The following is a 16,097-nucleotide window of genomic DNA, read 5'->3' as shown; positions in this document are numbered from 1 at the left end:
TGAAACATACAAGGAATGAATTAGACAACAATTTAATATTTCTAATATTTCCTCTCTACTACAGCGACATCTTCAAAAGAGAAGGAATAAACTGATGTTTTTCTTGAACAGCTAACAAGAAAGTAATGATAGTGTTACATTACTTGTAAGGATAGTGGGAAAGTAGATGAAATCCTTGTTATAGTTGATAAAAATGACTTGAGAGATAGTGAAATCAAGCAACAAGCAATTTAAAGATAATGTTAAAGACAGTGACTTTAGGACAGTGTGGTACCTATATCAAAAATGGGTTTTTTTTTTTTTTTTTTGGCCTCCAGCATTTAAAGGAAATAAGGTTGAAAAATGTACTGGAATAGATGATATGGTACCATAAATCAATCATTCAGGATAACAGCATATTATGGTTCAGCATTAGAATGTATTTAAAATTACCATAAAAGCAAAAATATACATAACATAATGGTTAACTCGCAAACCAGTTCATATTTGGCATTAAATTCAAATATTTCTTACCTCTTGGAAACTCACAAGGACTGATTAGTTCTTTAAAAAAATCTTGAGCACTATGCATCTTCATTCTTTCATCTACATCATCTCTGAACCAAAATCTCAATTCTCTACTCTCCTGAAATGATTCAGGATATTGCATTCAAATTAATTCTAATAAATATTTATGAAGAAAGAGCATAAAGCTTTTCACAGAAAGTATTCTATTAATATTACATTAAACTATATATATATAGCAAACTTGCAGAAGTCAAAGAGATAGTTTGAGGTCTATAGGCTTCAGGCTGTTTTCCCATGCTTCAAAAATAACTGGTGTAACTAAAACTTTTTCTTCTTTTTTTAAATGATTTCAGTTGATTAGTTTTGTTCGATGTTGATCTATTTTTCAGGATTAAATTAACAAAAAAGATGTCACAGATGTTTATTGTGGAGAGACTGGATAAAAGAAAGGAGTGAGTGTGGGTATGTAGGAAATGTGATAACCTTATGGACAGTGAGGCATGTTTAAATATGAGTAGGGAACATGGCATCATAACCAAAATGAATGAGGAAGAATGTGCAAATGTTCAGAAAGTGTGTGGAAGTGATAGTGAGGAAAACAGTTTAACTGACAATAAATTGTGTGATAATGTTGAAAGCCAGAGCAATTAACAGTAAGATAGTAGGCAGGGATGATGGCAAACAAGCTTGTGTGACTGACGATAAGTTAGTGAGAGCAAATGATAGCAAAAACATGATGCAATATTTGTAACCTCATTTGGTGAAGATGATTTCAAATATTGCATGAGGTATGAAAAAGATAAAGAAAGGCTAGCAAGTGACTTGTATGGAGATTCGATTATTAGAGGTGTGGTAAATGAGAAGATGCACAAGATTCGTTTTCTGGGAAGTAAAATGGATAGTGTTTGAGGCGTGAGATATGAGGAGTAAGCAAGCAAAAGAGTTGGGTTGTAGTAGTAGGAAAAATGACTTGCCTGGGAACAAGGAGAATGTAAGACTAGATATAAGGAGGTTGTTGAGAAGGAAAAAAGATAATAGTGTGATAGCAAAGGCAGTAAGCATGTTACCCAGGTATGAGAGTGATAAGATGAGGCAGAGAGTGAGGATCATGAATGATATGCTAGTGGAAATGTTTGAAAATAAAGAAGTGCAGTTTGTTAATGTATGGAATGAGTTTGAAGGATGAATTGAACTGTATAAGAGTGATGGACTGCATTTGAATGTGAGTCATTTGGAAAGACTGCTGGAGAAAATGACTGCAGAAAATGAATCTGAGCAAGTAAGAAGTGATGTGAAAGAGAGGGAGAGTAAGGAGGAGAGACTGAAGTGGTGCTTATGAAGAGAGAAGTGGGTAGCATGAGTGTAGCAAATGAGAGAATAAGTGTGCAAGACACAGAGAAATAGGGAGACTGAGGGTGGACAGGGGAACACAGCATGAGAAAGGCTAATGCTGAAAGAAGAAGTGAATGTGTGGGTTTGTGTGTGTCTATGTATAGACAAGAAGGGAATAGGATGACCTAGAATATAGGGAGAACAGCTGGATTTGAAGAAGGTTCTGGGATGGGTAAGGAGAAAAAGAAATGGCTTGAGGAAGGTATGGAGAAGTTACATCTAATAAGTGTATCAGTGAAACTTATTATAGATCCAAGAATGAGCTGTTATGTTTGTATATGAATGCTAAAAGTATCAAAAACAAGGGAAATGCTTGCATTGATTGATATCATTCACCCAAAAATTGCTAGAATAAGTGAGAAATGGCTGGATGAGGATGACATCCTGACAGGAATAGATATGGAACAGTTGATGTATTGCATGAAGATAGAAAGGGTAAAAAGGAAGGTGGAATGTTATTGATGACAGAAAAAGAGATATATCCATACAAGGTAGACAGATACCATGTACAGACATAACACTTTATAAACGGACAAATATGAGCAATAATGGCAGTGATTTTGAGGCAGGATGGTGTGAGATAGAGATAAATAGAATAAAATACTTAGTTGGATATTGCTATAGACCTGATAATGTGGAGGGGAGTGACCATGAAATATATAAGCAAATTAGCCAAGCAAATAGGAAAAGGATCATCATCATTATGGGTGATTTCAATTATGGCAATAATTGGAATCAGAGGCTAGTGAGAACCTGGATCCAGAATAGAGTTGACAAGAGTTGCATTATCTTTGATGGACAGCAAGAATTTGTTAAAGGGAGGGCCATGTTTTAGTAATCTACTTACTTATTACAATAAGGTGACAGCAGTGTATCCATCTCCCTCATCCAATGCAGTATACTTAGATTTTGCAAAAGCTTTTTGATAGATTACTGCATAATAAGTTGATAGTCAAAGTAGAGCAGATGAGGTTGGACATTTAGAGTAGTGCATTGGATGGGAGATTGGCTATCTGATAGGCTCAGCAAGTTGTGTATGGGGAAGCAATATGCCAGAAGTGGAAAGTCACTAGTGGTGTGCCTCAGAGGTCTGTTTTAGGGCCATTGCTGTTTAACCTATATGGTAATGATAATTGGGGAAGATTTGAATGGAGATATTAATTTGTTTGCAAATAATGCAAAGTTGGGAACTATGCAGAGTAGAGCAGATGTTGTGGCTTACAAGAAGACTTGAATAGACAATGAATGAGGGATACCAAAGCAATGTTGTGGAATGTAAGGATTTAAAATTTGGAAAATAAAAAATTGGAAGTAGAATTTACTGTTGGAATTTAATGGGATATATTGTTAGAGGTGGAGGAAATAAGAGATCTTGGGGGTGATGGTAGATAAGGATCTAAAATTTAGAGGACACATTACCAAAATTGTGAAGATAACATAATGCAATGAATTCTGTCAATGATATGGAGCAGTGCTTCCCAAACTTCTGGATACCAGGGCCCCCTTTGGAAAAATTAAAATATTTCACGGCCTCCTCTAAAAATAATCGTAATATAGACATATATTATAATAATATTTATTGTATTTATATTCAGTACAAAACATACACATCGAATATTGCAAAAATCAAATGCAAATATTATATTTTTAGCATCTTACATACACATTTGACATGGCACTTTATCTCATATTTTTATATAAATAGATATATTGTTATTGTACATTTGCAGTACAAGCACATGAAACGTAAAACTATTAGTAATAAAGAAAGAATTAAAAACATAAAAGAAGTTTAATAATAATATAATGTGATGGATGTGTTTCAATACTGCTACACAAAAAGTCAATATCAGGTGAAATATTTGAAACTGCAATTCTTACATTTCTGCTTTGAAATAAAACCTATATGAATAAGCATATATTTACTAATATATTCATTAAGCGCTGAAATACCCAGAAAGCAAAATTTGTGAAATCAATGTGTGATTTTTTTCCATTAAAATATAAAAAATAACAAAAAAGAAATAAATAAAAATTAAATACGTTTCTTTTAAGATAAAAAAAATCTAGTTAGTCTTAAAACATTTTAAATTTGTTTTCATTATTTCATGGCTCCCTCAGCAAAACCTACGGCCCCCAAAGGGGCCGAAGCCCACAGTTTGGGAAGCGCTGATGTGGAGGACACTGACTTGTAGAAGTAAGGAGATTCTAGTTCCATTGTATAAGGCCTTATTTATGCCACATATGGCCTACCGTGCACAAATTTGGTCACCTGGTTCTTAAAAAGGATGAAGAGATACTGGAAAGGGTCCAGAGGCAATTGACTAAGGTGATTTCTGATCTATGGAATGTTGAATATGAAGAAAGGCTGAGAAGATGCAATTTACAGAGTCTAGTGGATAGGAGGAAGAGGAGTGATATGATAGAGATGTACAAGTTGGCAAGGGGTTGTTATAGGATTAATGTTGAAGAGGTTTTCATAAAATGGTGGGTGATGGGGAAGAGAACAAGAGGTCAGCCTTAGATGCTATATTAAGGAGGATGTGAGCAAGGGAGTGACAAGCAAGTTTTTTGCATGGAGAGTTGTGAATGATTGGAATGTATTGTCTGAGAGTGTGGTGTCTGCAGAGAATTTGATGAACTGCATGCATGACAAAAGGACTTCCAGCAATGAGTCGCTGACTTCATGGGGGGGGGGGTGTCTTGAGAAATAATAATGCTAGGAGTATCGGAAAATAAGGGATGGAGTTTGCTGCCTTGGTCAATATGTTGAGACCTCAGATTGTAGGCATGGTGAGACCTGGCTATCAGAATCAGACATACTAACTGGTATCAAGTGTAAAAGTACAGTATTTTTAGGAAGAATAGAGGATAGGAGAGGAGGGGAGTGCTGCTAATGATATCGGATGACTTGAATCCAGTTAAAGTTGAGATCTATGATTGTAGTACTACAACTAACAGTATTTTACGTGGCAGTGAGTTTGAAGCCATCTGGTGTGAGGTGGAATTTAACAAGATCAATTACATAGTGGGGTGTTTTTACAGACCTGGTAGATCGGTTGCTAGTGATGAAGAAATGCATCACCAAATAGAAAAGATGAGTGTGAAAAGAGTATTCATAATGGGAGACTTTAATTATCCAAATATTGATTGGGTAGCAGTAGAATCTCATGAAAAGAATGAAAATGCATTTATTGAGCTGAGAGAAAAGAGAGAATAACTGTGTTATTCTCTCTTTTCATGGTTGTTAAGTGTTGGAGGAAGTGGAGGAATACGTGTCTAGACCATGAGGATAAACTGAAAGCACATCAATACTATTCCTTACCAGATAACCAGATTGGTGAGACTGTGATGAAAACATGTTTTTCAAAAACTCTCCATGTAGAAACTGGCCAAGAGAAGTGAGAGGAGAGGTTAAAAAAAAACACAGCGATGCCCTTTGCTTGTACCTTTTGTTCTTCCAAGAAAAGTAATCCTGCTTGAATGGCAAAAGCATAGAGATCTGTAATATTCTGTAATATAAAAGTGTAGATTTCTTTTTTTTTTAAAAATTTGTGATAAGGGATCATTAGGAAGATACTGGTGAAGACGGAAGTAATGTTAGAACTAACCGAAACTAACCAACAACTGGGTGAATGGCATAAGAGAGGAGATATGATAGAAGCATATAAATTATTAAAGGGGTTTTATAGGATTGACATTGAAGACTTTTTCTCAGTACATGGCAGAAAAGTAGAGAAAAAGTGGTCACCCATGGAAACTGTGTAAGAGAATGGTCAGCAATGGTGTTAGGACTAGGTTTTTTGCTTGGAGGGTGTCGAATGGGTGAAATCAGTTGCCTAAGGTGGTTATGAGTGCTTCATCAGTGATGAATTCAAGTAGAGGTATGACAGGTATTGTGTGAATAACGGGTCTCTTGCGATGATGCTTCTGACTCCATGGAGTCAGAAGACTATATAATAATAATAATAATTTATAAATAATAATAGTAATTACTATTATTTATAAACAGAACACAGCCAACTGTGATATTTGATAAGGGATGAGAATTTAAAGTGGAATGAGAATAAATGTTTACATACCAGTAAGAACTGTTTCTCATTGCAAATGAATTTTTGGAAAAGACTATTTAAGTTATTGGTTTTAGTCTTTCCAAATGATTTGACCTGTGGAGAAGGAAATGAAGCACAGATATCACAAAGATTGTCTTGCTGACATTATGTTGGGTAACAACATCCATGAATTTAACTTATTAATGTTAATAATGGTAATTCAGAAACCCTACTTTGGAGACCAAATGATGAAACTTTTTTCCAAGTCACTTTAGGTCTTTAGTAAGCAGGGGAGTTGCTAGAATAACTTTGTTGAACCCAATGTGAGCACTGGGCAATGAAATTCATCAATCACCCAAACTCCATATTGCCAAACATCCATGGCTGTAGTGAGATTCAAGCTCACAGACAGTTAGCTGGAGTGCAGATGTGTTATCTGCTTGGACAACCAGGCTAGCATATTGCTGCTTTTATGATATTGCTCAAATTTCACAGAAGAAATGGCATTCTAAACAATCAAAATGGCAACCTCTTGCTTTTCAATATGTGGCTCACTTTTCTACATGTGAAATTTTCTATAAGTAGTTTTTTTTTTAATGAAAATTAAAAAAAGAGCAATTATCTTCTCCCCTTCTGTCCAATTTGTTCCAATTGTGGCAAAACTATTAGAAGTCTCTAAGCAACACAATAAACAACAATATTCAAAATTTAGTCAGATACAGGATGAATCTGAATGGGGCAACTTATAGAAGTCTGTATAGAAAGTAATCTTCCTCTCATTATAATACAATGAACTAAATTTTTCAGATCTTCAGGGGATTTATGTCTGAAACAGCTGCATTCCAAATGTGGCCATACCATTAGATGAATGATGTGACCTGTGGAGATGCTGTTTCTGTAAGAAAAGAAGACACCACCTTTCTTGGGATATTTTTCACCATTTTCAAAGTGCTCTAGTTCTTTGTTAATTCAATTTAATGCTTCAAATTTGACAGGCTATATCTTAAATCAAATAAAAGTGACAGACTCATAATATTCAACTTAAAATCAGAGTAATAGTAAGTCAAATATACTCTAATGATCTTGTGATAAGAGTGGCTCACTACAGTTCTTGGCTTAAGAATCACTTGACTTGATTTATCAAGTCAAGTGATTGACTTGATAAATCACTAAAATTTAATTAAATTTGATTCTTGAGTAAATTACAAAAACACAGCTCATAAGGGCAAAAAAAAAATAATAATAATAATAAAAACCACTAATGCCTTTGATTCCCTTACAGGGAGTAGGCGAGGCTGTTTTAGTCCTATCTAACTTTTGGAGACTGAGAGGGCAGTTAAATCTCCATCAGAGGCCAATTAGAGATAGCTAGCCGAAGAATATCACTAACGGTATCTGGAATCCAGTGAAGAGAGGTGGCTAACAAGTGCTACAATCTCATGATCTCTAATCCTAACACAGTATTTTTTATGTCTAAAATAGTGTGGATTCTATGGTCAATTTTCTTGAGTTTATGGGATGAAAAACCTGAGTTTCCAGGGGAGAAAACCCACTTGCCTATGCCAGAGATCGACTAACTCGGGAACCAAATGAAGAAATGCTTAGAAAAAGATCCTCTAGTCAGCAACTAGATTTGTACCTAGGTCTTCCTTTGGGCGATCAAGTGCAAACGCCACTTCCACTGAGCTACATGGCTCTAGGATAATTACTCATAAAAATCATACACAGTAATCCTTCAACTATCTAACCACAGCAGGAGAATAAATTTTCAGTCAGATAATTGAAAGTACATTATACATGTAGCTGTACAACTTCTTGTAGAGCTAAGTTACTTGATGCATTAACCCATTCAATAGCTGATTAACTGAAAGTTTGTTTCAAATGAAAGTTGGATGACAGAGATATTGTATGTATGATTTTTAAATTTGTTTCTAATGTTGCTAAATTCAGTTAATGGTGAAAAATGAGTATACATTCTTAAAATAAATAGTACTATACTATATAACTTTACTTACTTGCGTATGAACATTATTAGATGCATTGGTTAAGAATACTTTAAATTCTAAGGACAGCTGTGGAGGAAGGATACTATCATCATCTGAAAAGTATTACAAGAATATTATGTATCTGAAAAAATTATTAAAATTCTTGTCACTTAAGGTAAAATTATATTTTTAATAACTTCTCTGAATGAACCATACTGTATTCTACATCCTAATTTAAAGAAAATGGTTCATTGCTGTTTGTATACAGAACATATTAAGAATAATCTTTGCTTGCAGTGTAGATAAGTCAGCAGATTAGAAGACCTGTCAAAGCTTAGCGTTGGTAATTACTAAACGTTAACTTTTTAATGACTCACAACACCACATATGGAACAAAATAAATATGATAATTTATTCAGCTGCAGACATTTTCACTGATATTAATGTAAAGATCACAACAATACTTGTCACAGACACACTACAATCAGTAATTGTGAAAATGCGTGAAGAATTAATAATTTACTAGAAAGAGTATAACAAATTATAGATGAAAATAGGAATGTAAGCTGGACAGAGAAATGGGGAATAAGGAGAAATAATGTAAAGAAAGTGGATTCTGCAGAAAGTAATGAATGCATGTATCTATAGAGATGGTTAGCACAGAAATTAAATTGCTTGGGATGCACGAGGAATAGCTGAGTTTTGGGATAAATGGTTATAAGGTAGGCTGGGAGAAGCAAGTGTAGAAAAGTCATAGATGAGAAGTGGCATGGGTGGGACTGGTTATAGAGCTAGAAATGAATTGCTATACTTGTTTATGAATGCAGGAGTATCAGAAATAAGGAAGTTGAAATTGTTGCATTGATTGATGTTTATTTGCATGAAAATAGTTAGAATAAGAGGAACATGGTTGGATGATAATGATATCCTGATGGAAGCAGAAATGAAAGGGTATCATGCATTTCATGAGGATGGGAAAGGAAAAAAATGGAGGGGTAGGTGCTGTTAATGATAGTAGGGAATTATGTCTCCACAATGTTGTGATACAAAGGGAAAAATAGTGAAAGTGGTTTGAAGCAGCATAGTGTGAAGAATTACGAGGATATGATACTGAGTTAGATGTTCTTATAGGTAGGGAAATAAGAAGAATGGAGACAAAGAAATGTATAGGAAAACTAGCTCAGTGAGCATGAAAAGGGTGGTCACTATGGATAGTTTTAATTATGGTAATATTAATTAGAGTGAACTGATAGCATTAGGGAATAAGAAGAATGAATTTCTTGAGTTCTTGAGGGACAACTATCTTAGACAATATGTAATGGAGTCTTAGGTCTCATCAAATCATATCATAGGATGTTATTGTGAATGGAATGTTCATGGACAAAGATGTTTAGGCGTCACACTGCTAACATTGTGAAAACATCATACTACATTATGGCAATGATGAGAAAAACCTTAATGAGTAAAAACAACAAGGTTATACTTCCCTTATATGATCAGGCCACATATGGACTACTGTGTGCTGATTCTGGTCACAGAGTGCATGCGCACACGCACACGGGCAGAAAGAAGAGGTAATTCCTGGAATCCATACAAGGAGTATCAGTGAAGGTAAGTGTGAGTAAAAGAATGAGGGAAAGGCTCATTACAAGGAGAGTGGAATATTGCCTGAGAGTGTGAATCTCCCACAATAAGTCTGATTCCAGAGAGGATTGTAATAACAATAACGTATTTGAAATTGTGATAAACAAAAGAACTAACATCCTATCAGTTCATTATATCCAGAATCTTCCAGTGTCAGATATAAGCAATCCACAGTCAATGGGCTAAAAGTAATGCAACCATATATGTAGAGGTTCAGGGTGTGTTTAATGTTGCTAGAGCTACCCTCAGAAAGTCTCTTCTATTTTAGTAGGTGGTCTGTAGTACTGTAAGTTTAATTCTTGTGAAAGATTAAATTAAATCCCAGAATTTAATCCTTGTATAGAATCTGAAGTGCTTTATGTTAGCAACTTAGCACTATAAACAAACAGAAAGAACGTGTGCATCTATTTTAAAGACAGTGGTGAGCTATGGAAATTTTAACAAAGGGCTCGCATCATCGAGAAAAAAAAAAAAAAGGCCTAACTTAGCTCTTATAATACTTATATTGCAACTTTGTAGAGCTTTTCTGACAGATATGTTAATTCCTGTAGGATATCAATCATTAATGCTAGATCTTTTAAAAATTCCAAATTGAGAAGTCGGTTTAAAAAGCCCTTATATTTATCATTCGATGCAAAATGCTTGCATAAAGCTGGATAATTTCTCCACAAAGCAAGAGCCGTTCATAAACTGCAAGCTGCCCATTGTGGTCCAAACACACGGCCAATCTTTAAAATTTCAATACCAAAGTCTTTTGCAATAGTATTTAATTCTCGTTGATTTTTTTGGTGATTGATGATAAAAAGCATATAATTTATCCATAAATATTTCAAAATGATTTATTTCTTTAATGTTTTTATCAAATCGTCTAATGCTAAGTGAAAACGATGAGCTCAATGCCAAATCACGTTGGGAAATTTTTGTAGAAGTTTGATTGACACCTGATTTGTTTTACCTAACATTACACTAGTTCCATCAGAACAGCTTGCAATGAAATGATTCTTATATAGTTATCAGAAAATCCATATGAATTTAAAGTAGCAATTAAAGTAGCATGTATACATTCCATGGTGGTATTTTCTAGTTCTACAAGATTATTAAACAAGAAGAACAAGGGGCTCGCAAATTTGAGAAAAATCTAACAAAGGGCTCGTACGAGTCCCCCCTATAGCTCACCACTGCTTGAAGAACATAAATATAAGTGGTATTATCATTATGGCAAGTTAGGATGTTATGCTAGTCGGGATTAGCACATCACTAGATGCCTCTTCAGACAAGATTAAATGGAAGAAAACTAAGTTGTTACAAAGACATTATGGGAGGCTATTTTCTGAAGTTAGCAATGAAACAATCTTTCAGATTCAACTAGAATGGCTACATTAATTTACTCAAAATCTGGGGAAGATCATTTTAAGTCCACCTTCAGTTCCAACAGCTACTGTCCAACCATAGATTCGAGACCCTAGTCTGGAAACTTGCCAAGAAGAGTCAATTCATGTTGAAGGCGAAAAAGAAATAAGCTGATGTACGAATTGGTCACCAAAACACAAAATCACATGCTTTATACATAAAATTTTCTAACTGTTATACAAGCAAAATAGTTATCACTTTAAAACTACAATGTTCATAAAAGAAAAGTTAATTTTCCGATGTATAATAATAAGCAACTCATCCCACAAGACAGATTGATTACCCTATTATAGGAATGGATTCGCCTTCTTTTGACATGTGCAGAAGTGTCGAAAGGTCTTGTATCTGTGAGAGTACAATATAGACTATCTTATATCTAGCACTGGAGGTACCATGATAAGATGTGTTCTTTTGCCTATTACAATTTTGAATTATTTCTACAATTACTTGCTTGTGGTGGCTTGTATTCTGTGTCAAGTGTTTTTTTTTTTTTGTGCTCTAAAGATAGTAGTTTAAAATCCAGCAAAAATTAGCAGCTTAATAAATTATATTTATTTTGTTCTTGTATAGTGTTGTGAATCAATACTATAAATAGGTATTATTATTATTACATGATACTCCCAAGGACTCATTGAGGGAGGGCACTCTACAACTCACTGTCCCCACTACTAAATCCACCAACTACATAGAATGACACTACCATCATCATCTACACACAATGCCATCTACTATCCTCCACCACTAGTATTTAACATAATATAAAACTGACTAATATCCACCTGTGGTAGAATTAGTCAACAGATTAGAACACTCATAGGAATCCGAAGAATGATTCAATTTTCCATATAGTGGTATACATTCTTTCATGTATCAAATTACTATCAATGTACATTTGGTCATGTACATCATATAATATATGTTGTAATTCACCATCTGAATATTGTGTACATACTTTTCATTAGGCTAACAAAAAATATGCAATACAACAGCATTATTGCATATAGTATTTTTATTTTGTCCTGTATTTTTCTGCACTATACTGTATGTAATCTTATTAGAGTAATCTTTCTATTGATGAATTGTAGCATAGTGTGTAAATAGCGTGTTCCACGTAGACATAGGATTAGTGTAGACGTGGGTTGTGTAGAGTAGATACCCTCCCTTGATGAGTCACTGGACTCCCTGCAAGTATTGTGTAATAATAATAATGATATAATTTCTAACTATGTTTATAACAGATTACTAGTTTATCACAATTTCTAAACCAATACCAATTGTTTTTGTAGAAAACATGAATATTGTATTACCTTTACTAACTCCTTTATTAATAATAATTCCCTTATGATCACCACCAGCTACATGCATTATGCTACTATTATCCATCTCCCTTTTCCTCAGTCGCTCCATTCTGATTGTTGTATGACCATGTCCTTTCTTTGTAGGTGTCATTACAATTTGCTCTGAAAATATAAAATAAAATAAACAAATAAGTACACATACAACATATAAACTATATAAATAAATGACTATATAAAACTATATATACACACACACACACTGTTTATATAGCATATACAATATACATTATATAACCAATGATTACCAATATATATATATATATATAATTTTTTTGTATATTTCAGGCATGTTATTTAGTTCAAATACTAAATTTCACATTCATCCATCAGAAAGATGGTAGGTGGACTGATAGTCATGGTTATAGACATTACCTTCAAAATAGTTGACATATTATATTTAGAGGGTCATAAAATATGCACTTCACAGAGAAGAAAATACCTGAGGCACAACATATTTTAAGATAATTTTAAAAGGTATGTACCAATTAAAAAATTTAATAAAAAGCCTAAATATCACTGTTATAGATTAAGGAAACTAAATGTGGATTGCAGACTAGGTCTGAATTGTCGAGAATAACTTTTCTGAGCAATTTGTTCTTATCATATCTAGCAATGGATTTTTTGTGTTCTAGATTTGGGGTGGGGAATAAACAGAGAAATAGTTCTGTTGATTCTGAGAAAGGGAGAAAGCCACTAGCTTAAAAAAGTCAATGGTCTCTGCCTTCACAGAATCATAGAACTCTCCCCTCTCCATTCCTAACCCTCTCAACAAAAATCAGAATGCAAAAACTTGATTGCCATTCCCTATACTTGTGAGGTACCTCAGTAAAAATATCTAAAAAGTATGAACCTTCTTCAAGTCATATCAAAGATAAGGTACTTTTCTGTGCTCACCAAAAGATCCTCTCCATCATCTTGACCATCATAAGGTGTACAGGCTTGCTCCTGCATAATTTCATATTTTGAAGAAACAGAAAGAACTGCCAACATTCGTTTTGAACACAGGAAACTATGTCTGTTTCCTGTGTTACAACTAATCTAGAGTGGCAGACCATGCCATGGATATAAAGCATGGTCTGCTACTCAAATCAGGTAAAACCTCCCTTTTTATACAAGAACCGATAAATCAGAGAGAGATTATTTCTAGAATCCACCACAGAATTACAATGTTCATCAAATCTGAACAAATTCAACTGCCCAACTTCACTAGAAATCTGGGCAACCACCATTTTGAGAACATCAGCAAGATTCTGTTGCTGCACCCATAGAGGGCACCAGTCAGGACGGTAGGATCTGTTTCATACTCCTGCATGAATTCCATTAACTAGACCATGACATGAAGGGGTGCATCCACCTGTGTTTGCTTTCCCACAAGTGTATTTGTGTACATAGTTTTATTTCTTTGTGTCCATGGCAAAATATTGGCTTAATAACTTCTCCATAGTGCAACTGGAAGAACAGCAGAACACTGAACTCTTGAATTGGAAAAGACCTGCATTTCTTCTTCTTATTATTATTAGACATCTCCAGGGAGTCCTAAGACTCATCGAGGGAGGACACCTACTCTACATCTCTTCATCTCCATCACTCATCCACAAACCGCCTCATCTACACCAATGCCATCTACTGTCCACCATCACCACTATTATTTTCACAGACAATTACACACATCCATGCCCACGGCAGGATTCGAACCCGCAGCCTTTTGGCTGGAGAGCGGATACGCTAACCACTCGGCCAACCAGGCCGGCAAATTCCAGGCCATTTGATTCTCATCGTGACAAGATGAATTTTTATATGGGCTTTTTAAACTGGAGGCAAGTTAGCTGATCTCATAAGGATGTATCAGGTTTTTTTCTCCCGGAAAGTTGGGTTTTTCATCCCACATACAGGCAAATTGACCATCGGAACACATGCAATTTACAGACAAAAAATACTGTTGGTGGTGGTGGTGGTGGGTAGATGGCATTGATGATAGTAGTAGTAGTGTCATGCATTTGAAGAATTAACAGGGGGAGATGGTGAGATGTGTGCACTGGAGTGGAGTAGAGTGCCTTCTCGTGATGAGTCCTTACACTCCTTGAAGGTATCACATAATAAATAAATTCAGTTAGTAAATATTATTTTAGAAGTGTGGCTTCTCCACTAAACATTAACATGAATAAAAATTGCTTAAGAAGATAATGGTGCTGGACCCTACTTTCTAGCTCCTGGGGCTACTGAAAAGTAGAAAAATTAGCAGAAAAGGAAATATAAAATACATCCTGAATTTTTTTTTTAGGAAAGCCCCAATTTTACAGATTAGGAATGTCTCAACAAACCATAAAATATCCTACAAATTTTCACTATTTCAGCAAATCATTACTCATATTCATATCAAAATGTCTTAAATAGTAACATATACATAAACTAGCACGATACCAGTTATCATACTTTATCATTACTTTAATCATTAAGATATGCCTACCACACAAACACACCCACAAAAGTGTTCTAAATCTCTGCACATTTCTTCACCAAATTGACTATCATAAATATATGGAAAGAAATTTGCTGTTATATACTATTTGTAAACAGATCACTCACTAGCATTTAAATGCTGTGGCCACTAAATCTGTCAGATTCAGCCACAAAACAGCAACACTTAGAAGTTGCTGTCATGTTTACAGACTCACTTATGAACAATACTAGCAATGTGGCATGGTACATTATCCTGAACGAACACATGACCTGCATGGTCTACAGGTATCAAGGATCCATGAAATTCCTAAGAAAACATTCTCCATATAACATCGCTTCCTTCCTGTTTCTCCTATGCCAGCTAGGAAAGCACTTGGCATAAAGGGGTGCATCCAATCAACCCAATGGATAGAAATTTTGTAGCATTCATAGTATGGTCTCATAGATCCTATCAAGAATCCATGAGATTCCTAAGAAAACATTCTCCATAATAACATTATTGCCTCCTTCCATGCAGCATTGACAATGTTATAGTCTAGGCTGCATGGACCATGACAATGGACACTAGGGAGACAAATCCAGTACCATCGACAGGGTGTAGCATAGAGGCAGCCTGCCTAACAATTCCTGTTAGTATAACAAGTGCAGAAGGAAATTTTTCCAAGCTTAAAGTGATTAAACATCATTTGTGAACAGCAGTGACCCAAGAAAGATTGGTTGGTCTAACAACTATATCGATGGAGGCAGACATACCTTATAATTTCAATTTAGAAGTGCTTATAAACAGTTTTATTGTGCAATATCCCTGTAGAGCAAACATTTAATTAATATTATTATATAATCATTTTGCATTAATGTTTCTTTTGTAATAAAAACAAAATAGCAATTGAAGATTTACTTTTATTTTTGTCTTATAATCCATCAGGGGCGATATTTAATTCTTTGCCTCGGGGCACGATCTAATCTGGCGACAGCCTTGGATAAATCACCCCAAGTTTTACTGTCCACACGTCATAGCTGGAAACATGACTCATCTGAAAAGACCACTTTTTTTTTCTTTCAAACTTTTCATTTTTCATTTTTTCATTAAAATTATACAAAAATTTTAATGAAATTATATAAAATTTCATTAAAATATACATTTTTAATGAAAAATACATTTTTCATTAAAAATGTATATAAATCTTTAATGCTCATTAACATCTCTCAAAGATGCAAATTGTAGACATAGTCATAGATAATCAGACAATAAATTCCATGGTAAGCTGTTCCATAACTTTTTGTCTATG

The 16,097-nt window shown here is 34.6% G+C and overlaps 1 protein-coding gene across 1 annotated transcript in view; it reads right to left on the bottom strand.

Annotated features, from left to right (window-relative positions):
- LOC150098976 (uncharacterized) overlaps nucleotides 1–16,097 on the bottom strand; it is a 217,843-nt gene that overhangs the window by 92,279 nt on the left and 109,467 nt on the right. The window contains exons 2-4 of the mRNA XM_090404948.1: nucleotides 12,298–12,450; nucleotides 7,967–8,049; nucleotides 514–625 (exon numbers count right to left, since the gene is read on the bottom strand). Of these exons, the coding sequence (XP_090261074.1) occupies nucleotides 514–625; nucleotides 7,967–8,049; nucleotides 12,298–12,450 (348 nt within the window). The remainder of the gene's footprint in view (nucleotides 1–513; nucleotides 626–7,966; nucleotides 8,050–12,297; nucleotides 12,451–16,097) is intronic.

Source organism: Typopeltis vanoorti, chromosome 15, assembly GCF_054136105.1.
Source record: "Typopeltis vanoorti isolate ZY-2024b chromosome 15, IOZ_Tvanoo_1.0, whole genome shotgun sequence".
Classification (NCBI taxonomy): Eukaryota; Metazoa; Arthropoda; class Arachnida; order Uropygi; family Thelyphonidae; genus Typopeltis; species Typopeltis vanoorti.
Note: the sequence above shows the minus strand (reverse complement) of the source record. Positions and strands in the feature narration are given on the sequence as shown.